Source organism: Felis catus, chromosome A3 (assembly GCF_018350175.1).
Source record: "Felis catus isolate Fca126 chromosome A3, F.catus_Fca126_mat1.0, whole genome shotgun sequence".
Classification (NCBI taxonomy): domain Eukaryota; kingdom Metazoa; phylum Chordata; class Mammalia; order Carnivora; family Felidae; genus Felis; species Felis catus.
In genome coordinates this window covers 118567478-118589820 of record NC_058370.1, presented here as the reverse complement: position 1 = coordinate 118589820, position 22343 = coordinate 118567478, and the positions used below count along the sequence as shown (strand labels likewise).

At 52.1% G+C, this 22343-nt stretch overlaps 2 protein-coding genes across 10 annotated transcripts; one reads left to right on the top strand and one right to left on the bottom strand.

The window, feature by feature from the left end:
• Nucleotides 1-236: 236 nt before the first annotated feature.
• Nucleotides 237-18497, bottom strand: SLC30A3 (solute carrier family 30 member 3). 4 transcript variants are annotated; one of them, XM_023252012.2, is made up of 8 exons: nucleotides 18360-18374; nucleotides 9925-9998; nucleotides 4626-4807; nucleotides 4005-4151; nucleotides 2962-3160; nucleotides 2625-2730; nucleotides 2233-2367; nucleotides 237-1061 (listed from the first exon to the last, which is right to left on the bottom strand). In XM_023252012.2, the coding sequence occupies exons 3-8, from the start codon at nucleotides 4753-4755 to the stop codon at nucleotides 684-686; spliced, it is 1095 nt and encodes a 364-aa protein (XP_023107780.1). In that variant the 5' UTR covers nucleotides 4756-4807; nucleotides 9925-9998; nucleotides 18360-18374; the 3' UTR covers nucleotides 237-683. The 4 variants fall into 4 exon arrangements, with proteins under 4 accessions (XP_023107780.1, XP_044910733.1, XP_006930472.1 ...); XM_003984397.6 differs by lacking the exons at nucleotides 9925-9998; nucleotides 18360-18374 and adding exons at nucleotides 3756-3909; nucleotides 8715-9040 and having other exon boundaries at nucleotides 769-1061; XM_045054798.1 differs by lacking the exon at nucleotides 9925-9998 and having other exon boundaries at nucleotides 18360-18497.
• Nucleotides 18498-18565: 68 nt separating this feature from the next.
• DNAJC5G (DnaJ heat shock protein family (Hsp40) member C5 gamma) lies at nucleotides 18566-22260 on the top strand. 6 transcript variants are annotated; one of them, XM_045054804.1, is made up of 6 exons: nucleotides 18580-18715; nucleotides 19085-19237; nucleotides 19514-19629; nucleotides 19853-20150; nucleotides 20348-20489; nucleotides 20989-22260. In XM_045054804.1, the coding sequence occupies exons 3-6, from the start codon at nucleotides 19517-19519 to the stop codon at nucleotides 21039-21041; spliced, it is 606 nt and encodes a 201-aa protein (XP_044910739.1). In that variant the 5' UTR covers nucleotides 18580-18715; nucleotides 19085-19237; nucleotides 19514-19516; the 3' UTR covers nucleotides 21042-22260. The 6 variants fall into 6 exon arrangements, with proteins under 6 accessions (XP_023107777.2, XP_044910738.1, XP_044910739.1 ...); XM_045054806.1 differs by having other exon boundaries at nucleotides 18586-18715; nucleotides 19937-20150; XM_023252009.2 differs by lacking the exon at nucleotides 19085-19237 and having other exon boundaries at nucleotides 18566-18715; nucleotides 19937-20150.
• The last annotated feature ends 83 nt before the right edge of the window (nucleotides 22261-22343 follow it).

The window sequence follows — 22343 nt, the reverse complement described above, 5'->3', positions numbered from 1 at the left end:
TCTCCTGCAACCAGGCCTGTGGTGTGTGGGGCCTCTCCCTGAGCCAGCAACCCAGGCTGTGAAGTCAGGGAAGGTAATAAAAGGACTGGAGGGTTTTAGCCTACATAGGAATGGATATTGGAGGGTAGAGAGGGTGGAGGGGCTGGGTAGGAGGTGGGAGGGCTGTGGAAGGAAGGTCACTGTGGCTTCATGATTCCTTTAACCCCTCCTGAGGAGTCAGTACAAGGGCTGAGAGATGCAGTTAGACACAAGTTTATTGGTGGAGCTGCAGCGGAGTCCTCCCTCTCTCTGGGATAGCCGAGGGCACAGCACCAACAGAGGGATGGACAGACAGACCCCCAAAAGGACACATGGATGGTGCAGACTCAGAGAGACTATAGCACAGCCACATAGGCACAGAGACACACAGGCCACAGCACCAAGAAACACACACACACGGAGACAAAACCACAGGGCTAGAACACACGGACAAAGTGCGGGCTTTGGGGCTCCTGCATAGACAGAGCGAGGGCCACGTGGGGAGGGGGCCCCTGCTGACCTCCCCCAGGCATAGGCACACCAACAGCACACAGACAGGCAGATGCCCCCAGCCAGCCAGCCAGCCAGCCTGCCACACAGACAAATGAACTGCATGGAGAGGACGCTTTTGCTCCCCAGACCATAGAGTGGGGACTGAGGGCCTTCTACACACCCCCACCAATTGATTCCCATTCAGCCTGACTCCTGCCCGCCCCCCACACCCACTTTGGTCTTGCCCACTGGGACTGGGGGCTGGGGCGCCGGCAGGTGGAAGGAGGGAGAGAGGAAGGGGTATGGGCCCAGTTCTGTCCCTTTTCGGAGAGCGGGGAGGCAGGTACTGAGAGTCCAGGGCTGAGCCAGGGCCTGGCAGTGGGGTGAGGGCAGGGCCTCGGCTCAGGCCTGGGGGGGCTCCCGGCAGCGCAGGCACTGGGCCATCTCGGGCTGGTACTGCTCAACCTGCAGGGTACAGCTGGAGAATCCAAACCGGGACTGGAGCTGGGATGTGGCTTCAGCCAGGACAGCTTCAGGGTCGGCCGTGGAGTCTGTGGGAGAGTGATAAGAGGCAGCAGGTTCCCAGGGGAGTCGGGAATCAGGCAGGGGCCAAGATAAGGCCGGGTGAAGGGGGACCCAATGGCTTGCACAGCATTAAAGCCAGGTTTGAATGAGAAGCTTTATTTTCTTTCTGTATTGTATGAACAGCATAAAAATGCCAAAGAAAAGGTTGGGGAGACTCACCCCCTAATCAACCATGCTACCAGGCTGAAACACCAAACCATTCTTATTTTTCTATTCTCTTCTGCTCTTTGACTATTAACACGCAGCTGTATGTTTCAGCAGCCATAGTACCCGACTTTCCAAGACAATCCAGATGTTAAATATTTTCTCCCATTGTCCCTCTAGAGTTACCATCAACTATCCTACAAAGTATAATATTTTTGGCATCCAAATTGCATGTCTCTGATTGCTTCTTGCATCTGGAAGAAACTCAAAAATCCTTTGTCAGCTTGTGAGTCACCATATATATTTTTAATAGTTGAATCATAATGTAGATATAATTTTACATTCAGCTTTTTTCTCTTAGCTTTATACCATAAACATTTCTCCTAGTTGCCATACAGTGTTCATAATCATCATTTTGAATAGTTCCATGTTACCCCATTGTCATAACTTACCTAACTGTGCCCCATCACTAGACCTATTGGTACTAGTAATCTGTTTTTTTTTTAAGTTTATGTATTTTTTTTGAAAGAGAGAGAGAGAGAGAGAGAAAGTGTGTGTGTGTGTGTGTGTGTGTGTGTGTGTGTGTGTGTGCGCGTGAGCAGGGAGAGGGGTAGAGAGAAAGGGAGAGAGAATCCCAAGCAGGCTCCGCGTTCTCATTGTGGAGCCCCACACAGGGCTCAATCTCAAGAACCATTAGATCATGACCTGAGCCGAAATCAAGAGTCGGACGCAGAGCCACCCAGGTACTAGTGATCTTTTAAAGGGTTGCTGATTCTCTGCACTACCTCAGAGAGGGGGAAACCTCCCCTCCAGAACACCCTGTCCAGGGTTCCTTGTCTCCAACATGCATGTGTGTGTGAGAGAGATCAAGAAAGAGACAGAAACAGCAATTCAGGCTACCTCCCTAGGTTTGGAAGGGGAGTGTGGGGGGTGGGGTTGGGAGATGGGGGACTGTTTCTAGGAGGTAACTGGCTAGGGCCAGTGAGGACTCACCGATAGCCAGGTGTGCGGAGGCAACATGGTAAGTGAGCGTAAGGGACCACAGGTGCAGCTCATGAGTTGCCCGGACTCCTGGCACCGACAACAGTGTGTCCCGCACGGGCTCAAACCCCACACTTCGGGGGGAACCTGCAAACAGCACCCGCCATGCTTACTGCCAGGGCCACTCCTGCCCAAAGGCAGCCCCCCCCACCAGACTCTACCTCTCCTCCCTGTACCTGCTTACCATTAACCCCCACAATTCCCCCTGTGCCTGAATCCTCCTTCTAGCAATAGGCCCCAGGGCCTAGACCTTCTCCCAACATTCTCTTCAGGGAAGAGAGGTGGCTCAGAGCTGGAGGGAGATCAGAGAGGGCCCTGGGCAGGGAGAGTGGCATCTGATTTACCTTCCATAAGGACACGAAGAACATCTCGGAGGGTGGGAGCTGTGGATCCAAGGGCACAGATGGAGAAGAGGAAGGTGCTGATGGGGTCAGCTGCCTTGTACTGAGGCTATAGAGAAAGAGATCTCTAAGCCCAGGAAGCAGGAATATTCCAGTGGAAGATCTAGGGGTGTCTTGGAAAGACAGGACCCGAGAGGCCCCTGAGAGCCCTGCTAAAGGGGAAGGGACCGTGACCTGGGGAGCTGGGAGTCGGCAGGGAGGGAGGCCAAGGGTCCTGGGAAGGAGGGGACGGATGTGGAGCTGGGGAAGGCAGGCTGGGGCAGGCTTGCGTGCACAGTACCTTGAAGTAGATGAGGACAGAGGCGGCCAGTACCCCAAGGCTCTGCAGGAGGTCCCCCAGCACATGCACAAAGGCTGCCCGGACGCTGGTGTTCCCCAGGGGCAGGGGCTCCCCCGGCCCCTCCTCCAGCGGTGCATACTCCGCCCCCCTAGACCCGTGGCTGTGGGGGGGCCCGGCCTGGTGCAGCACAAAGGCCATTCTGAGGGGGAAGCAGAGCAGCTCAGCCCAGGTGGCCTGTTCCTGGCCTCCTCTGCCCTATTTCCATGGCTCTCCAACTCACCTCCCCAGGAGCCCTTTCTCCACCTATTGTCTCCCTGTTTTCCCAACCCGGGGAAGAAGACAGCATTGGATAAGAGAGACAAATTGTGCAGTCTGGGGGGGAAAATACCGTACATGGTGCAGGAGACAGGGATTCAGATCCTGACCCTGCTACTTGAACAGCTGTGTGGCCTGGGCAAGTCACCCGACCACTTCTTGGGACCTATTTCATTAACTGTACGCTAAGGGCGACACAGTCTACCTCATAGGGTGGTTGTGGGCCTTAAATGAGACAGTACTGGATGAAAGCCCCCCGCAGAGCAGCTGGCACACAGTAGGCCCTTCATAAATGTCCGCTGACTCTGACGTCTAGGTCTCTCTCCTGTCTGTTCTCAGGCAGCCCTGGGGCAGACAGTTGAGAACCGTGTGTGCGTGTTGCATGCCTGTTGGGGAGGGGAGAGAGCCAGCTCTCCCACCCTGGAGGAGGACCCCTTGCCCTGAACCCCGCATGGTGCCTGCTCCATGCTGGAACGTACAGCAGATTGGCACAGACTGCGATGCTGGCGGTCAGCAGCATTGCACCCCCCTCGATGTGGTAGTCGCTGTGCAGCAGGCGGATGAAGGCCAGGTACAGGAGGATGCCAGTGACCATCCAGAGGGAGACCACGGAGGCCAAAGCCCCCAGAGTCTCTGCAGGGGGAGACAAGCTATCAGAGACCTGCCCGGGACCCTAGGAGGTACCTTCTGGTAAGATCAGAGGCTCACTGGGCCACGCAGGGCCTTACCTGAGCGGTGCCAGCCAAAGGTCATGGTGCGGGTGGCTGGACGGGTTGAGAGCCAAAGGGAGAAGAGGCTGCCCATCATGCTGCCCACATCCGCCAGGAGGTGGGCTGCATCCGTCATGATGGCCAGGCTGTGCGCCAAATACCCACCTGCAAGGGCAAAGCAATGGACGGTCTGGGTCCAGTTGGAAGATATCATGCTCCGTGGTAGTGTGTGTACAAGCACGGAAAGATACTGTGGGGACGTGCACCAAAATGTGAACCGTGTTTTTCCCTGGGGATGAGATTACAGGGAGTTTTTACTTCCTTCTTTTCACTCACCCACGTTTTCTAGTTTTCCTATGATGACACATTTTGATATCAAGAAAATAGGACTTTAAAAAGACTAGCTAATGCTGAGAGGCCAGCCCTGGCCCTCTGCCCCCAGACCTCGCCCTAAATATCCCTCGGTGCTATCACTCACCCTCTCCCACTTCCTGAGCCCCGGGCACCCAACTCCCCACCCCAGCCATCCCTTCCTCTGCTTGTCCACCCAGGAATATTGTTGGGATGCTCTCTCTGGGTGGAGAGCGGCCGGGGCAGGTGTCGAGAGGATGGGGTCGGAGGAGCTGGTCTCCAACTTACCGACCACCTCCCCGGCCATGAAGACGCAGCACACAGCACAGGCCGCACACAGCTGCCTCTGCGCCTGCAGCCTCTCGGGGGTGAGGCCCGGCGGGGGCAGGGGGTCCCTGTGGCAATGGTGGAAGGGCATCTCCTCAGGTTTAGGTTCCTCAGGGAGGGGCTCCGAGGGCTCTGTGAAGAGACTGAGGCAGGCAGCACAATTCAACCTGGGGCTTGGCTACAGTTGAATCTGTTCCTCACTCCCAGGCCCTCGGTTCCCCAGACGGCCTTCATCAGCTATGGCCCCGCACTCCCTCTGTCTGTCCCCAGGCTTGCTCAAACCCGGGAGCCTCAGGGACAGAGGGCCACATGAGAGATGGGGGCTAAGCAAACAGCTCGGATCCCAGCTGCCCTTTTCCTTTCATACGCAGAGCCACAGAATCTCACAGCTGCAAAGCACCATAGAGGTAGTCTAGTCTAACATTTTATTACAGAAATTACAAGTCTGAGGCTCAGAGAGGGAGAGGACACATGGAGGCCACAGAGCTAGTTCATGGTAGAGAGCCGACTCCACCATAACCAATTGATAGGCACCATAAGGCACACAAAGTCAGCAGGATCATGCTGATCTCTGGGAGCTTTTGGTGAACAAATGTGTACCTAAGTACTATGATATGTAGCAGAAGGTAGCTATCGCCATCAGAGCAGTTAAAACAAAGTGCTATCAGCGCTCAGAGGATAGAGGGGTAGAGGAGTCCAAGAGAAACCAGGGAAACAACTGAAGGAGGCACCAAGAGAAGGGCCTTGAAGGATGGGGAAGGTGTTGATAGAGACAGGGTGAATGAACATGCCAAGCAGAGGCAATATGACCAGGTGGTGTCAAAGTGTGAGGCCAGACGAAGCACGTGATCCTGGTCTGAGTGCCTCTCTCCCAGCCCCATCTCCTCGTGCCTCCACTCCAGATCCTTCACCTTCTCTATCTAGACATGCAGCTGAAATGTGGCCATTTAAGAGAGGAGTGGAGGGCCGCCTGGGTGGCTCAGGCGGTTGAGTGTCTGACTTCAGCTCAGGTCATGATCTCACAGTTTGTGAGTTCGAGGCAGTCAGTGTGGAGCCTGCTTTGGATCCCCTCTCCCCCTTTCTCTGCCCCTCCCCTACTCACACTCTTTCTCAAAAATAAATAAACATTAAAAAAAAAAAAAAGAAAGAAAGAAACAGAGAGGAGGTGGAATGTTGGGACCCAAAAAGTCTGAGGATCCAGGCACAGAGAACTAGTGGCCGGATTCCACACTGAGGTTGTCATGGGGAGGACGAAGGACAAACTGCTGTGGATGGGGAGGCAGTGGTAGGAGCCGTGGATCTGGAGTCTGCTACATGTTAGCTGGACCTCAGTCTGACCATAAATGCCCAGTGGAGGCCGCCTTAACTGTACCGTGCCGTAAGCCTCCCTTGATAAGTGAATGGGGCTGGGTCCTCACCTGGGATGCCAGAGCTTGAGCTCAGGCTGAGTTTTAGGCTCATTCTGGCCCAATTCTCAACCCTAGTACTACCCAACCTGAACCCCAACAAGGCCAGAACCTTCCACAGAACAAAGAACCTAACTGGAAAACACAGTCCTAGAAATACTCATGGAGGTGTGACAAAAATACCCACGAGTGAAAATGAAGGCTCCAGATAGAAATGTGATCATAGCAGTAAAGTGAGGAGGGATGCCTGGGGCCTTCTGGCTAGGGAGAGCTCTGCCAAGTGGGTGAACTGAGGTGTGAGGGAGGTGGGGGGGACATTTGGTGCTTGTAGGGAAAACTCAAGTGCTGGCAGGTAGATTAGTTTCTCGGAATTTTCTTCCAAGACTTAGAATCTTGGTGTGTATGATTCTGGGTGTGTTTCCAGAGGAGACAAGGAGGTGAGGGTGGCTTTGAAATCCATCCTCATTCTTCAATGAGGTAGACACATAGTTGGGTGCCCAGGACTCAGGTGGCCAGGCAGTGCACACATAGCGAAGCCCAGTCTAGTGGGGGAGACAGATGTGTCACAAATGACTTACTAGGCAAGGAGGGGTTTGGGCCAGGGGGATTTATGAACAAAGGACTTTGGAGCACCAGGCAGGGAATGATGGACTGTAATGGGGGTGAGGAGAACGTCACAGAGGGAGAGATGTTTAACACGAGACCTAGGTGAAGAAGGGGCTCCGGACACATGGAATGCCAATGACAAGATAAGTGGCTGGGAGTTTTAAGTGTCAGGAGCCTGGGCAAGGGGCTGAGGAGGAAAGTGAGGGCTCAAAGGAACATCAAGGGAGATATACTGATTGATTTCATATATCCTTCCCTAGCCCTGAGATGACCTTGCTGGTGTATATTAGCCTGGGAGGGAGAGAGGAGAGGAGATGGAAGGATCCAGAATAGATCAAGCCACAGAGCCCCTCCAGAGAACTTTAGGGGAGGGGCAGGTAGGTAGGGAAGAGCCTCTTTCAGAAAATACTGCAGGATTTGGTGACTAATGGTCATATGAGAATGAAAATGAGCTGGGAGTCCAAGATGCGGGTCTGGATAGCAAGCAGAGGCTGCGTGGCTTTGGGGCAGTGGGCAAGATGCCTTTTTTGTAAGGCACAGAGTAGCTAGTCATCAAGGTAGCCACCCATCAACAGGCTGCTCCCTTTTGTTATGCATGAATTGGGGACTAAAGAAGCCTCATTGTTGGGGTGCCTGGCTGGCTCTCTCGTTAGAGCATGCGACTCTTAATCTCAGGGTCATGAGTTCAAGCCCCACATTAGGCGTGGAGCCTACTTAAAAAAAAAAAAATACATTAAAAAAAAAAGAAGCTTCATTGTTGGTGTGGGTGTTGGGGGGGGTTGTCTACATGCTGTTTAGAGAGAAGGAAAGGCAAGGCAGTTTTCTCTTGCTGGCCCTCTGAAACCGCCAACAAACAACAAATAATAGTGGGGTAGAGGGGAGGGTTAGAGGGGGCGGGTGTGGGCAGGGGACAAAGGCCTGAAGCAGAATCAAAAGGATAGGTGAAGAGACGCCAGCGCCTGGGCTGGAGCCCCCACAGCTGCCCACGTCTGCAGGCCCCTGCAGGAAGGAGTCAGACGGGAAGTCTGTCCTCCCTTCTGTTCATCCACTCCCCCACCCACTCAGGTTTATGGCCCCCACCCAGGGAAAGAGCGAGAAACACACAGAGGCATCACATCAGAGACAAAGGGAAAGGTGCTCGGAGGGAAACAGAACGATTGTGAGAAATGAAGAAAGAGGAAAAGCCGGAGAGCCTGTCAAATTTCCGAGACAAACGGACGGTCAGCCAACAGACAAAATGGCCAGTGGAGGTGGCCAGGATGGGCCTGGCGCGGCCGCTCTGAGGGACAAGGCGGACAGAGCTGGCGGGCGCCCGGCGCGGGAGGCCGGCGGGACGCGGAGGAGGTTCTCCGGCCGCCCCCGGCCCGCTGTCCCGGCCGCTCCGCGCGCCTCATTTCACACCTCGCCGCCCCCGGCCCCGTCTGTGCGGAGCCGGGAATACCCCCTGCCGCCCAGACCGCACCTGCTCCTTCCCTGCCACCCCCTCGCTTCCCGGCGGCCGCCGCCCCCCAGGGGCCGGGAAGAACCGCCGTGGAGCCCGGGCCCATGGCCCGGGTGCGCACAGCTGGCCATGGCTGGAGGGGGCGCCCCGAGGCGCACGGAGGGAAGGGCCAGGGGCCTGCAGCGGGGGCTCGGAAGCCTGGGAGGCAAGGTGCTCCCACTGCCAGGGCCCTGGAGCAATGCAGACATCGGGGCACCTGGCGCGGACTCCAGCCCGACGGAGGAGCAGTTACTCGCGGAGAAGTCAGATGCGGCGAGGGCGGCAGAGAGGTCCGGAGGCTTGGGGGACCGGCCGGGGAGCCGTTTTGCGGGACCGAGAAAAAGAAGGTGGCCGGGAGGAGGCAAAGCAGGCTGCTGGGAGGGTCGGGGGGTGCTGGCTATGTAGCCGGAGAGGACAGAGCCGGGCGCCGAGAAGCTGAGGGAGTTGCGGTGCGCCCGGGCGGCCAGCCGGGGCCGCGCCGAGAAAGAGACAAACGAAATGGACGGATGGCATGAGGGTGGCGACTCCGGGCCGAGGGCCGGCCCAGGTCTGTCCTACCTCTTCAAGCGCAGGCCGCCACCGGCGCCGCCGCGGTCCCGGGGGCTCACCAGGCGAGTGGTCTCCGAGCCCCCTGTGGCAGGAGAGGGCTCCATGTCACCGCGGCCCCGACCGTCTAGGCCCCACTGAAGAAGCGAGAGGCGGGGCCGGCTCTGCACCAAGTCCGAGCGTCCAGCCGACCCCCGGACTCCCCGCAGGGCCGCGGGGCCACCACAGTGGAGGGAACTGCAGCGGCTGTGGCGCGGGGAGTCCGAACTGCAGATCCCGCGGCCTTTGGAGCCCCGCCCCGCGTGGGGCGAGCTCCCCAAGCCCCGCCTCCAGGCTCCCGGGCCTCTCCCCCAAGCCTAAGCCTCACCCCCCGGAGCCCCGCCCCATTGCCAAGGCCCCATTTCCCGGCGCCAGAGCCAGGTGGGAGCGACGCGAGCCCTCTGCGCCCCCGCAGGGTTCTAGAGAACGCCTTATCTCTATAGCCCCACCCCCTGGGTAAACTAGCCCCGCCCCCACCCAAGCTCCGCCTGCCGGCTCCGAGCGGTGTTCCACAAGCCTAGGCACCTCCAGAACAACCGTCTTCTAAGGAACATCCCCCCTTGCAAGCCTGCACGGGGTCGTCGCTCAGCCCCCCACACGGAGGTAGAAACAGGTGTGGGTCCATTATTACCCAGCTCGAGAGAACCAGAAAGTGTGGGGTGAGCAGTGACACATCCGGGAGAACTCCAGGGACTGCGGCCAGAAACCCCTCTGTGGAGGATGTGGGGTCGGAATTTGTAAGCAAAATCTGCTGCCAAGCACTGTACCGCTCATTATCATTTATTTTTATAGAGACATTGGGTGACAAGCTTCCTGCTCTCCTCCAATCCATTACTATCCCTATTTTTCGGATGAGTAAACTGAGTTGCCGAGGAAGAAGCATCTAAGGTCATGCAGCTGGTGAATAAAAGGCTGGGACTGGAGCCCCCTCCTCTTTTCCTCTCCAGTTCTGGGCGCTGCGCTGGCGACTGAAGAGAGCGCGCGTCGCAGTCTTGTCACTCAGGCTGGGGCAACCGGAGGAGGAAGGAGCCATGCCACCTCTCTGGTCACAAGCCACTGTTCTTGGAGGGAAGCTGCAGCTTGTCAGCAGGTGATTCTTTACCTCTGAATCCCTAGCACCTGGCTGGGCATTACCTCATTTTGCCTCATTTTAACGGAAGCCCCAGGGGAAGGAGTGACTTACAGCAAAGTGGGTGGCCAAGCCTGGAGTCAAACCTTCAAACGTTCAATGCTCTCTGCCCCTCACACCTGCGGCCACTGTAGGATGAAATGGGGGTGGGGATTGCAGTGTGCGCTCCAAGCTGTGACACTCTGTGAAGAGTCTGGAGGAGGAGGGAGAAAAGTGAGCTTGGAAGGGGAAGCGTGGAGGGTGGGAGTGGTTGGTGAGTCCGGCAGAGAAACCCATTAATCAATGGGCACCCTTCATGAGGAACACACTGGGGGGTCCGTCATGTAGGGTTCTGGGAATAGACACCTAGCCCCGTTATTATCCCAAACATTGCGACCGCGTGTACACCCCCAAATAAACCATCAAACAAACATCAGGAGCACGTGCCAGATAGAGTGGTTGGAAGAGATGGGGTTAACCCGGGAGAGCTTCGCGGAGGAGGTGAGGCTTGAACGGATTAGGCAAGCTGGGCGGCGGGCTGGCTGTTCGGGCGGGGGAGAGTGAGGCCCTTGCCAAGGTTTGCGGGCGGCGTGCGCTAAGGGAGCGTAGTGCTCCGGGGAACGGTGCGGAACGTTAGAACCAAAGGGTCTGCACTAGCCCTCGGCGCCGCGTCTCCACCCACGCCGCGCCGATGGCCAGAGCACCCTCCCCCAGACTCCCCGCGGAAGGCCCAGGCCAAAGCCCACGAGTGAGGGTGGGGGTCCTTTCTCCCTCCAACCTCCCCTAGAGGAGTGGGGCCTCAGCTCCTTCCTAAGGTCGTGGGGGTGCAAACTGAGATAGCAAGAGGGGAAGCCACCAGCCAAGGTCACCTTGTAGGTCCTTGTTAGAGCGGGGTGGAACTCAAGCCCAGCCCGCCTGGGTCAGGGCCCTGGCACGTCCCTCTTGGCGCCGTCGGTTTTCAAAACTCTGAATCGGGCCTGGGGCTTCCCCATTTCTGAGACCCCCCCCCCGCCCCCCGGAAGTAGGATGCGGAGAGGCCACCGCGCACTCCAGGGCTGGGATGCTGTAGTCTCACCCGAAGCAGCCAGGGCAGGCAAGCTCGAGAATGGGGAGAAACAGCGGACCCCTGGGCGGGGAAGGGGCTTCTTCTAGCCGTGCCTCAGCAGATGACGACAACAGGGGACCTAACAACAATGGCTTCCTCTGGGGGATTTCCCTTCCTGGGCAGTCCACAGTGCGCAGACAGCAGTCCCGGGTTCCCGAGAGGGGGCGCAGACGCCGGCACACGCCCGCCCCGCCACAGGGCAGGGAGCGAGCAGGCGGCGGGGAAAGAAGCGTGGGAGCAGGTGGATTACAGGGCTGCCCTCTGCCGCGCGGCTCCCTAGGTGTTGGGCCTTGGAACGTGCCGCCTCCAGAAACCGAGGGCACCAGCGGGGAGAATACCAACAGTTGCCTGTGCTTGGAAATTTATGCAAGAAAAGCCTGGCAGCGAAAGAGACTGCTTGCACCTGTTTCTCAAAGAGCCACCAAGTGGCCCTATGAAAATCTTTGCAAAGAGTCCTCTTGAATGCCAGGTCTGAGAAAGGCATTCTACACCTGGTTAGGAGCTACGAAAATTATGCAGGAGTTAGAAGGGCAGCTTAGGGCTGGCCGTAAGGAACTGAAATCTTGTAAGAACTATTCATTCAACATTTACTGAACACTTATTTCTTGCCATGTACTTTGTTAGGATAACTGAGGAGTCTTGGTGAACAAGATAGGTGCATTTCCTCCCCCTCCTGGCTTTAACGTGATTGCAAGAGATTTCTATTCTGCAGTGTTTGGTTACTGATTTACCCACATGTTCTTAATGTCTGTCCTGTCCTGCCTCAGGTATCAATTTTCTCTAAGGAGATTCCTTAGGCCACTTTGAGTCCCAAAGGGCTGAAGGAGACAGGAACCCCTGGAACTTCCCAGGAGGATAGGTCAGTGGTAGAGCAGAGGGTGGGAGAACGGGTCAGAAGGCGGCTTCAGGGAACCCAGCCTGGACCAGTTCATACTGAGAGAGAAAGAGAGCAAAGTCCAGCCCTGAAGCCAGGATTTAGGCTGGGCGTGAGATCTCAGAAGAGATTTGGAATCCAAGCATGCAGGCAAGGGGTTAATTAACACTTGAAAGGTCCAAGCCAGGCTGAAAGGTATGGGCAGAGGTAAAGAGGGCATCCAAATTCTGCTCAGGTGTTACCTCCAGGAAGCCATTCGGGCTTCCCCACCAGGCTGAGTTATGTGCTGTTTTCTGGTGCTCTCAAGGGCTGCTGTGCTTCTGTGCTGGCAGCACTCAGCACATTGAAACAAAACGATTTGCTCCTCCGTCTCCTCACTAGAATACAAGCTCCCTAAAGGCAGGAATTATCTTTCTCATCACGGTGTCCCAAGCGCCCCCTAGTGGCTGACACACAGTCCTTGATAAAGCCATCCCAGGAAAAAGGAGCTGGTTGTTGGGAGTGGAAGAAAGCTGGAGAAAGCAGGATTTTAGTTGAAGATAGACAGGATGAACGAGGGCTGCAGCTTAAATGTCACCTCCTCCGGGGGGACTTTCCTGACCCCCAGCCTAGGTTAGTTCTCATGTTACACATTCTCACTGCACACTTCGTTTTCTTCCTCAGCATTTATCAGACTGTAATTACATCTTTATTTGGGAATTGTTTCTTCACCTGGCTTCCAGCGTACCCTAATCTGGTTTTTCTCCTATGTCACTGGCTGTTTATTTTCAGTCTCCTTTGCTTGTTCCTCATCTTCTCAACCCTTTAATGCTGGAGTGGTCCAGAACTTGGTCACCCTCTTCTCTTTCTACACTTCCATAGAGATATCTAGTCTCAAGCCTTAAAAATACTATCTAGAAACCACAGAAAGCAATGGTTGTTGAAGCTCAATGGTAGGTAGATGGGGGATCACTGTGCCATTCTTTTTTTTTTTTTTTTTGAAATTTTCTATTTCAAAGAACTTAAAAAGGGGGCACCTGGGTGTCTCAGTTGGTTGAGCGTCAGACTTCAGCTCAGGTCATGATCTCGCCATTATTCCCGGGTTCAAGCCCCATGTCTGGCTCTGTGCTGACAGCTCAGGGCCTGGAGCCTGTTTTGGATTCTGTATCTCCCTCTCTGTCTCTGCTCCTCCCCTACTCGTGCTCTGTCTCTGTCTCTCTCTGTCTCTCAAAAATAAGTAAACATTAAAACGTTTTTTAATTAAAAGACCTTAAAAAAATAAAATGGCATCTATACGATGATCCCCAGATCTCTCATTGAACTTCAGACTCAAATACCCAAATGTCAACTTGACCTTACCTCCTTAACATCTAATAGGCATCTCCAGTTTCATTGGTCTAAAACCAAATTCCTGATTGTCACCCCATCCCAAGTCTTTTCTTTCAGCTGTCCTCCCATGTCTGAACATGGTGGCTCTGTCCTTTCATTTGCTTAGGCCAGAAACCATAGAATCACCGTTGATGCCTCTATTTTCACCCCACATCCAATCTGTCAGCAAATCCTGCACCCACCCTGGTCCAAACCACCATCATCTATCTTCTTGATTATTGCAGTAGCCTCTTTGGTTGTCTTCCTTTTTCCACCTTTATTGCCCTACAATCTAGTCTCAATCCAGTGACTAGGCACCTAGGCCAGGTCCATCACCTCCTCACGTCACTCAGTACCAGCCAAAGGTTTTCCAATTGCCTACAAAGCCCTATAGGCCCCCTGTCTCATTTCATATTACTCCCACCTCCCTCCCCAGCCACTGTGGCGTTCACGCAGGTCCTACAATATACCAGGCATTCTTCCACCTCAGGACCTTTGCATTTCCTCATCTATATGTAAATGCAATCTGTCAGATGTCTTTATGACCCACCTGAGGACCTGCTTTAGGTCTTGATTCAAATATCACCTTTACCACCTCTCTCTGCTTATCCATTTAAAAACTGCAATCTTGGGGTGCCTGAGTGGTTCAGTGGGTTAAGTGCCTGACTTTGGCTCAGGTCATGATCTCACAGTTCATGAGTTTAAGCCCCGCATCAGCTCTCTGCTGTCAGTGTAGAGCCTGCTTCAGATCCTCTGCCCCCTTTCCCTTCCCCTACCTATGCTCTCTCTCTCTCAAAAATAAAATAAACATTAAAAAAAAGATTTTATTTTTAAGTAATCTCTACACCCAACATGAGGCTTGAACCTCAACCCCAAGATCAAGAGTTGCCTGCTCCACCGACTGGGCCAGGCAGGCACCGCTGAATTATAGTGTTTTCATCAGACTGCTTTCCACCTAGCCCTTAGGGATGAGCTCATTTTATGGAGGTAATAGTTTTTATTAGAAATACTGAAGGAGAAGAAGTGAGACAGATAATTTCAGAGTTCTGACTGTTTAGGGAGCCCTGGCAGGGATATTTTGGATAGTGAGAGGGCATCATGAGGGTACTGGTTGGGAAACAAGGAAATGGAGTTCTAAGAGGCTGAGAGAAGGATATAGAAAGGGGATAGAATGACAATTTGCAAATCTTCCTAGAGGAAGGATCTTGAGTTTTCCCTTCTTCCCAGAAACAAAATGAAAACCAGCTTCTCTCTTTACAAAATTGGGAGGTGATCAGATGGAAAGGATGATGATGATGGTGGTGACAATGACAATGACAACACAGCACTTACCATGTGCCAAGCACTGTTCAAATTAAATATTTAGTCCTCCTAACAACCCTAAGAGGTACATACTACTATCAAAGTTGTAGAGGTGAGGTGCTGTGCTCTGTCAGTCTGCCCTTAGGTCTGCAGTCTGGGCACAGAGGACAGGGGTATGCAGCAGCCTCTCTGGCTGGAAGCCCTCCACCTCCCACCCCGGACTGTCTGCCCCAGGGACGACAGGCAAACAAACTGGGCCAATGATGTTTGTGGGCACATGAAGTGAGCAAGCCTCCAACTGGAGGGAGGTAAAGAAGGACATTACCTGACATCATGAAAGGAGGTGAATGTCAACTACAACTTTGATCTCTCTCTAGACCTCAGTTTTAAAGTGAGAAGGGAGCTGGTGTGTATAAGGAGCAGTCACAGCACAGACACTTAACTTAGAAGACTTAGGTTAGGTCTGGACCTTACTGGTTGACTCTGAGCAAGTCAATCCTTCTCTCTGGGCCACACTTCCCTCAATTACAAAATGAAGGCATTAGATGGGAGTTAAGACTCGAGGTCTTTTCCAGCTCAAAAACTATACAATTCTAGAACCTAGTGGCTGGGTGTGACAAATGATGATCTCTCTCTCCCACTGCATATGCTCAAGAGCATGATATTTTGGGTATAAATATGCCAATGTCTGCTGTCTGTCTGTATATGGGTATTCCAGCTATATGACTAAAACTTTAGCTGTTTGTGGGTAAATAAGGGATGGTTCTTGGTTTTCTCCAGGAGAGACCAAATGGCTCTGTGAGATAGTAAACTATAAGATCAGTGACTTAAGGGCAAATGATTCTAGAAAAGGTTTTAGTTTGAAATCATTCTTTAGCATAGTTATTTTTTTGTTTTTGTTTTTTCTGTTCTTTTTACAGCAAGTCTAATTTGGTTTTGACATCAACCCTGTGGAGGCACAGGTTTTAACAGAAGAGGGAAAAGAATCTCAGAGATTAAGTGACTTGTTCAAGATCACATGGCTCACTGGAGCCAGAGCCAAAACCAAGGTCTAAGGCTTCTGATTCTGGGATTGTGTGTTCTTCCTCGTACTGTGCTGGGTGTTAGAAGAGACCATGTGCAGAGAAAAAGAGCCACAAGGGGTCTGTTTCTAGGTGAAGGCAAAGTGAAGAGGCGAAGGATGCCAGGCTGACTTACCTGCTTTATTCCCATTTCTGCAGCCTGCTGGCTGCAGTGTCTTTTCATTCAGAGGAGAGGCTCAGAAGACTTAAAGATAATGGCTATTTCAAGAGCCAGCAAACTATGATTAGAATTAATTAGAATGTCAGAGGGCAATGATAAGAAGTAATAACATTCTGGAGCCTCTGGCAAGATCTGGAAGATATTTACTAACTCTTCTCAGAACCTAATTTGCCCTCTTTCTCCGGGCTCACTTCTACTATGGAGCAGGGATGTGATCACAGCACCTCTCATGGTTGCTGTGAGAATCAAAAGATATTATTAGGTTAAAGTATCTCTGAAAAGACACACAACATTTGCTTATTCATTCAACCTACCGACATTCATTGAGCACCTACAATATCCCAGGAACTGTGTTAGAAACTGGAGGAAGACTAAGACAAACAAGGAGCTCAGAATCACCAATACTATCTCCCCTGCTGCCTTATTTTTCTTAACTCCTTATGTCTCTTCCTGTCCAGGATCATATGAGGAAAAGAGGCACTGAGTCTTCCAATTCCCCAGCTAAGTGCTTCTGCCCTAGGGAATTCTTGCTATGGCTCAACCTCTAGGCCGACATTGCACCAGCAGAGGGCTCCCCCTACTGTAGCTCATCCAACAAATCATTAACTCACTTGCTGTGAACCAGGCATGGCTCTAGGTGCTGGGGAGACAACGGTGAACAAACATAAGGTCCCTGCCTTCATAGAGTTGTATTTGTTGTATTTTGTACTAGGGAAGGCAGACCTTAAACAAATGAACACACAAATAAACATACATTCACAAATCATGGTGAAGGTATTATGAGGTAGGGAGAGAGAAGTGGAACTCAATTTAGAAGGCCTGAGGATGGCATGCCTGGGTGGCTCAGTCAGTTAAATGTCCGACTGTTGATCTCAGCTCAGGTCTTGATCTCAAGAGTTGTGAGTTTAGGCCCAACCAGTTCTGCAATAGGCATGAAGCCTACTTTAAAAAAAAAGGGGGGGGGGGTAGGGGGTGTCTGGGTGGCTCAGTCGGTTAAGTGTCTGACTTCAGCTCAGGTCATGATCTCACAGTCTGTGAGTTCGAGCCCCACGTCGGGCTCTGTGCTGACAGCTCGGAGCCTGGAGCCTGCTTCAGATTCTGTGTCTCCCTCTCTCTCTGCCCCTCCCCTGCTCATGCTCTGTCTCTCTCCGTCTCAAAAATAAATAAAAATATTTAAAAAAAAAAAGCCTATCTGAGGATACATGAAGCTGAGATCCTAGAAGGATGAGAACTCAGCTAGCAAATAGCCGGAGGAGGAATCCTCCAGGCAGACTTAGGCCCTTGATGTGGGAAGGAACATGGTGCCTTCAAAGAACTGACAGAAAAGCAGTGCAGCAGAGACCAGAGCAAGCACAACAGTGATGCTTAACAGTGCTTAACAGAGCTAGAGTAAGAGGTGGGGGCCAGACCACGCGGGGCCTGGAAAGTAAGTGTTCTGCACTTCTGGTGCCTTCTCCTGTCTCCCCAGTGTAAAGAAACAGCCTGGGTTGGTCTGCTAGTCCTGACAACCATGATGGTGATGAAAGGCTGGAAGTTAGCTAGGGAAATGTATCATAGTACGAACCACCAAAAAAAAAAATTGTCAGCTTCAGCTCCTTTGCTTTAGGTGATTAACCTATAAACTCCTCTTACCCAGAATCTATCAACCGGGTAACTGGGTGGTTGATGCCAAAGATTTTCATCCCCACCCCATACGCTGATCACAGATCTACAGAAATAAATTTGTTAATTCACTGGTCATTGTACCTATAGCATATGGACTCCTTAGTTGACTCGGATGGCTCACATCTCTTGGGATGGATACTAATTTACCACTGAAAACCTAGAAGAGGATGTAAATGTGCACAGAAGACCGTATAAAGGGAAGAGAGTGATAAAAGCCACATGAGGTATAACAGAGAAATATTATTGAAATAACAAAGCTCTTTCAGTCACATGTAATGGAAGCCATTGAGTGCTCCTCTGTAAAGAACACCAAAATTAAGAAGTCGTAAATTATAAGTGGTGGAAAGACTGCCTCCTATAGGAGATCACAGGAAGTGAAGTCAGGTGGAGATTGGTGCTCTCAAGCCCTGCCTGTGGGGATGTAAATTGGTACCTGTGGTACCTTTCTGGGAAGAAAGTTGGCAACAAGGACTAAGAGTCTCAAAAAATTTTGCTTTGACCTATTAATTTCCCTTCCAGGAATCCACCTCAAAGGAGCAGGGAAGAGATTTATTTGAAGATTTATAGGTAAGAATTTTCATTATAAGGTTTTTACACTAGCAAATGGCTAGGAACAACTTAAGTATCCAAGCTGGATTATATAAATACATTATGGCACATCCTCATGATATAATAGTATTTAAATGAAGTTTTTGAAGAACAGTAGTGACTTTTGGAAATGTTCAAGCTATCGTTTTAAGGGAACGTGCAAATTAGTAATTACAATATAGTAATTGCTTTGACAGAGCAAGGTGGGAACAACTGGGGGAATGAAGGAAGGATTCCCAGGAATACCGACCTTCAAGCGGGTCTTAAAGGATGTGTAGGAGTTTCCACATAGAAGGGAAAGAAAGGACGAAGTGGAGGCCCCTAAATTCTGCCAAAAAAGACTGGGAAGTGAATACACCTCTTGAGAAAGGATTGCAGGAGCCATACCTCTCACACAGCCACAGCGAGCAAGCCCATCATCTTAACCGAGTCGTTAGGCCGATCAGGACTGGTGATCCGCTCCCACGGGAGAAGGGATGGCCCTGGAGGCCACGCCCACCGGAAGAACTGGGGGGCGTCGCGGCCCGCGGGGCTGATCCCTACGCCCAGGCTTCCTTGTGAGTGAAATAAGTCCCAGCCTCCACGCAGCCTCACCTTCCAGATTTTCCGGCGGCGCCAAAAAGCGACCCGGAAGGTTGGCGCGGCGCACAAGCGCGGTTGTCCACTGGACTTCGGCGGTGTGAAGTTTCACACCCGGATGGAGGTTGTGCGATACCTCCCCAGCCGAGGAGGGCGACTCTGAGGTAGAAGTAGAGCGCCAGGCCGGGTGCGGAGTCCACACAGAGCCAGAGGGCTCTGGGAAGCAGAGCATTACCTTCCGAGCCTGTGGCCTTGGCTGCCTCCCACCCTCTGGGGCCCTGCTCCCTGGTCCCTGTCTGGTCGGCCCCCGCAGCTACTCCTTTCGCTTGGTCTTCATCCCTGGAATCACCCCTGTGTTCTCCCCGCTGCCCGCGCAACGAGGTTTGAGAGGGGAGGCTAGGGACAAGAAGGCCTCTGGCCTAGCTGCAGCAGCGTCCTCCGGCCTGGCTTTTGGGACACCTGACTTCTCAGGTGGCTCAGGCTTTGGTCTGAATTGTTTCTCTCTTTGGAATTGTGCATCTCCCCGATTCCAGACCCAGCCTGCACGACGACTGGGCTGCCGTGGTCTTTCCAACGCCGCAGTGAGCTTGGACAGGCCGTCTCTTCTGGGACTAGTCGTTCTGGACAAAATCCGCTTCTTCCCGTGGTTTGGGCCTTCCCTTGCTTACACCTCTCCGCGACGCGGGGTGTGTCTGGAGGGCTGTGTCGCTGAAGGGAAAGGGCTGTGGCTGGGAAATGTGAGGAGCCGTTTCCTCTTTAAAATTTGAATTCGGATGTCCTTTCTGGTCACCTGCACTCTCCTGCTAGTCACAGAGCCCGCTCACTGTTGTCTTGCGCTTGTCCCTTTGTAGTCATTTAACTTGACTGGCCAATGAAGGCATTGGGTTTCCTGTCACTAGGAGTCTCACTTCTCCGTGGCCTCCCCTGTGGCAGTTCTCACAAATGCATCTCCTCTGACCCAGATCATGGCTCATTTGGATGAAGCGGCCCACCGGCTGTCCAGAAGTGGCACAACCCTCTATGCGGTGCTGGAGCTTAAGAAGGGCGCCTCACCCGAAGACATCAAAAAGGCCTACAGGTTTAGACTTCAGCCTCTTTCTAAGCCCTGGGATTTCCCCCCCCCCCCCAAACCCTTCTCTTTCTACCTTGCTTTCTGACCCATTTTTAAGCCCTCGAGCCCTCACTTTGGGTCAGACAGGGCCATCATCCATTTCATTGTGGCGTGGGACAGAATTTAGACCTGGGTTGCTTGCCTCCATCCTTGGCACCACATCTCATGCATTCTTTCTTCACATCCAAAGGCCTGTCCCTGTTGTTCATCCTGCCTTCCCTCCCCAGCCATTCCCTAGCCATCCTCTGCCTCCTTTTGCGTATTGCCTGGGTAGGAACCTGGCCTTGAAGTATCATCCAGACAAGAATCCAGGGGATGCTCAAGCAACAGAAATATTCAAAGAGATCAACACAGCCCACTCCATACTGAGTGACCCCAAGAAGCGGAAAATCTACGACCGGCATGGCTCGTTGGGAATATATGTATATGATCACTTTGGCGAAGAAGGTGTCACTTACTATTTTACACTGAATACTTGTTGGTTCAAGGTATACAATTCTTCTAGTCCTTTAAGAATAAGGAAGGAGGGGTGACCCTCCTCTTCTTGGAGAGCTAAGCCTCCTCTCCTAGGACAAATGCTTCTGCTGTCTCTTTTTTTCTGGGTGCTGGGGGGATTCAAGGAGGGGAACTAGAATGGAAATCTAGAAGAACTGCTGGGTCAAGGCCATTCTTTCCCACCTTTCAGACACTTGTCCTCCTGTGTGCTCTGCTCACCTGTTGCTGTTGCTGCTGCTGTTGCTGCTTTTGCTGTGGAACACTTAAGCCACCATCTGAGGACGTTGCTAGAAGATATCAGCAGAATGTCCAGAATCAGCCTCCCAGGTCAGGTGAGGACCATAGACAGGGCCTGAGGTAAGAACTGGATTAGGAATGAAAGAATAGTTGGGAGTGAAACCGTGAACCCCTAATATGGGAGACTCAGGTCAGTATTGAGGCAAAGCGAAGAAAGAGAAGGGGATACACCCGGTTTCTGAGGGGCTTTTGCCACCGACTGACAATTTGAATGTAATATCGGCCTCTCATGACTGTTAGGCTAAGGAACTGGGAGTCGGGGGGAGTTAAGGTAAGGAATGGGTGGGAGAGTGCCTAGAAAAGGCAATAGTTGGAGACAAGCTAGAGGATGAAGTTTACTGCCTTTACTCTAAAGGAAGATGACGTGCCAGATTATCCCCGCCCCAAGCAGTTAACTTTGTGTGGCTTGACTGAAGTTTACTGTAGTGCCACCTAGTGATGCTGATGAGTAACTGCAAAGTGATGCTTTTCTCACCCCGGGACTAAAAATTGTTATTAATTGTTGATATATGTGTTTTTCAAATTCCACCATAGGAAACAAAAGAAATTTTAGAAGAGAGGACGATGATAATGAATTTCATGGCTAAAAGATTAAGAGGAATGAAGTACCTATGAAAACTGAAATGCAGCCAGAATCAAGGGATAAGAAAAGAAACAGACTAACTTCTGATGAGTTATTAGTAGAAAGTTTATATTTTATACTGTGGATTTCATGTGTTTATATCCTTACCCACAGAGGGCTTGCTTTAAATTCTGGATCATCATTCCTTCTTGTTAGTAAGATGCCAACTTCTTTTGCCCCCAGGTGCTGACCCAGTGAGGGTGCCTTCTGCCACCCAATCCACTGGACACACCGAAGAGAGGAGCAAGTAGCCCTGTCCTGACATTGACCCTGATTTGCCCCTCTTCTTATAAGAATCCAAACTTCAGAAGCATTGATGGCATCTATCCTAGTGACGATGCCACCTCTGTCCTTGATGGTATCACTGACCCTGGCAATACAGGGTCACCCAGCCACTCTTCTTTTTAGCTCCAGTCCCAATTTTAATCTGTTTAGAGAGCAGCCTTCCTGTCCCTACCCTTATGAGGTCTCAGGCAGTGGTGACAGACTTTTCCCCAGCATTCTTTTTCCTGTGCCTTCCTTGGGATTTGAGCCAATTTCAGCCGGTAGGGTCCCTTAGCTGCTTGCAATATCTCCACCAAGATCCTGATAACTGAGCAGGGTGGATCCTTTCCCAGAGCTACTATAGCGGCTAACCTCCTTTGTTGCACCTCTGCACCAAGAACTCTAACCATCAGCCTCATTCCTATGCCAGCACACCTTTCTGGGGCTGGTCTCACGTTCTTCTGGTGCCCATGCACTTGTCGTTGTCAGCCTTATTCCATGCCACCATGAATCAACCTGGGCAAAGTATGAATGCATTTGAGATGTAGGGGTAGTTCTCCCACCTTTGGATTCTCCCTGGACTACACCACAGCACAGCATGCCTTAGCATGGGTCCTATGAGTAAGCTGAAGCTCACATATCAGTGCCTGCTTGCCTTCATCCTTTTTACCATGTCTTGTGCAGGCTGATCCTCATATATTTTGTTCTTAAAACAGGGGTGTGAAACATGTGATAGGGAGAAGATTATACTTTTCCAGACCCTTTTACCACTCATGCCTCTTCACACTGCCTGTTTGGTATACTCTCCACACCATTTATTTTCCTGTCCACCCAAGGTCAAAGCTAGTAACTCCTCAAACCTCTCTCCTGACTGGGAGAAGGGGTAAAGAATGTCAATAAATAAAAGAGCTTTTGTCCAATCCCAGTGCATCTGTTGGGCCTAAGAAAGACTAATTGTGCCTGGGATCGAGCAAAAGGCCCGGGGAGAAAAAGACAGAGCGCC

What these genes read in the sequence shown, in the direction of transcription:
- SLC30A3 (XM_006930410.4), bottom strand. Translation starts at nt 8,809, where the DNA reads ATGGAGCCCTCTCCTGCCACAGGGGGCTCGGAGACCACTCGCCTGGTG. An exon ending in GGCGGCCTGCGCTTGAAGAG is followed by an intron (nt 4,808 to 8,714) that starts GTAGGACAGACC and finishes TGCCTGCCTCAG; the next exon opens with TCTCTTCACAGAGCCCTCGG. An exon ending in CTCCGCACACCTGGCTATCG is followed by an intron (nt 1,062 to 2,232) that starts GTGAGTCCTCAC and finishes ACTCTCCCACAG; the next exon opens with ACTCCACGGCCGACCCTGAA.
- DNAJC5G (XM_045054803.1), top strand. Translation starts at nt 19,517, where the DNA reads ATGGCTCATTTGGATGAAGCGGCCCACCGGCTGTCCAGAAGTGGCACA. An exon ending in GACATCAAAAAGGCCTACAG is followed by an intron (nt 19,630 to 19,852) that starts GTTTAGACTTCA and finishes TCACATCCAAAG; the next exon opens with GCCTGTCCCTGTTGTTCATC. An exon ending in TGAATACTTGTTGGTTCAAG is followed by an intron (nt 20,151 to 20,347) that starts GTATACAATTCT and finishes CCCACCTTTCAG; the next exon opens with ACACTTGTCCTCCTGTGTGC.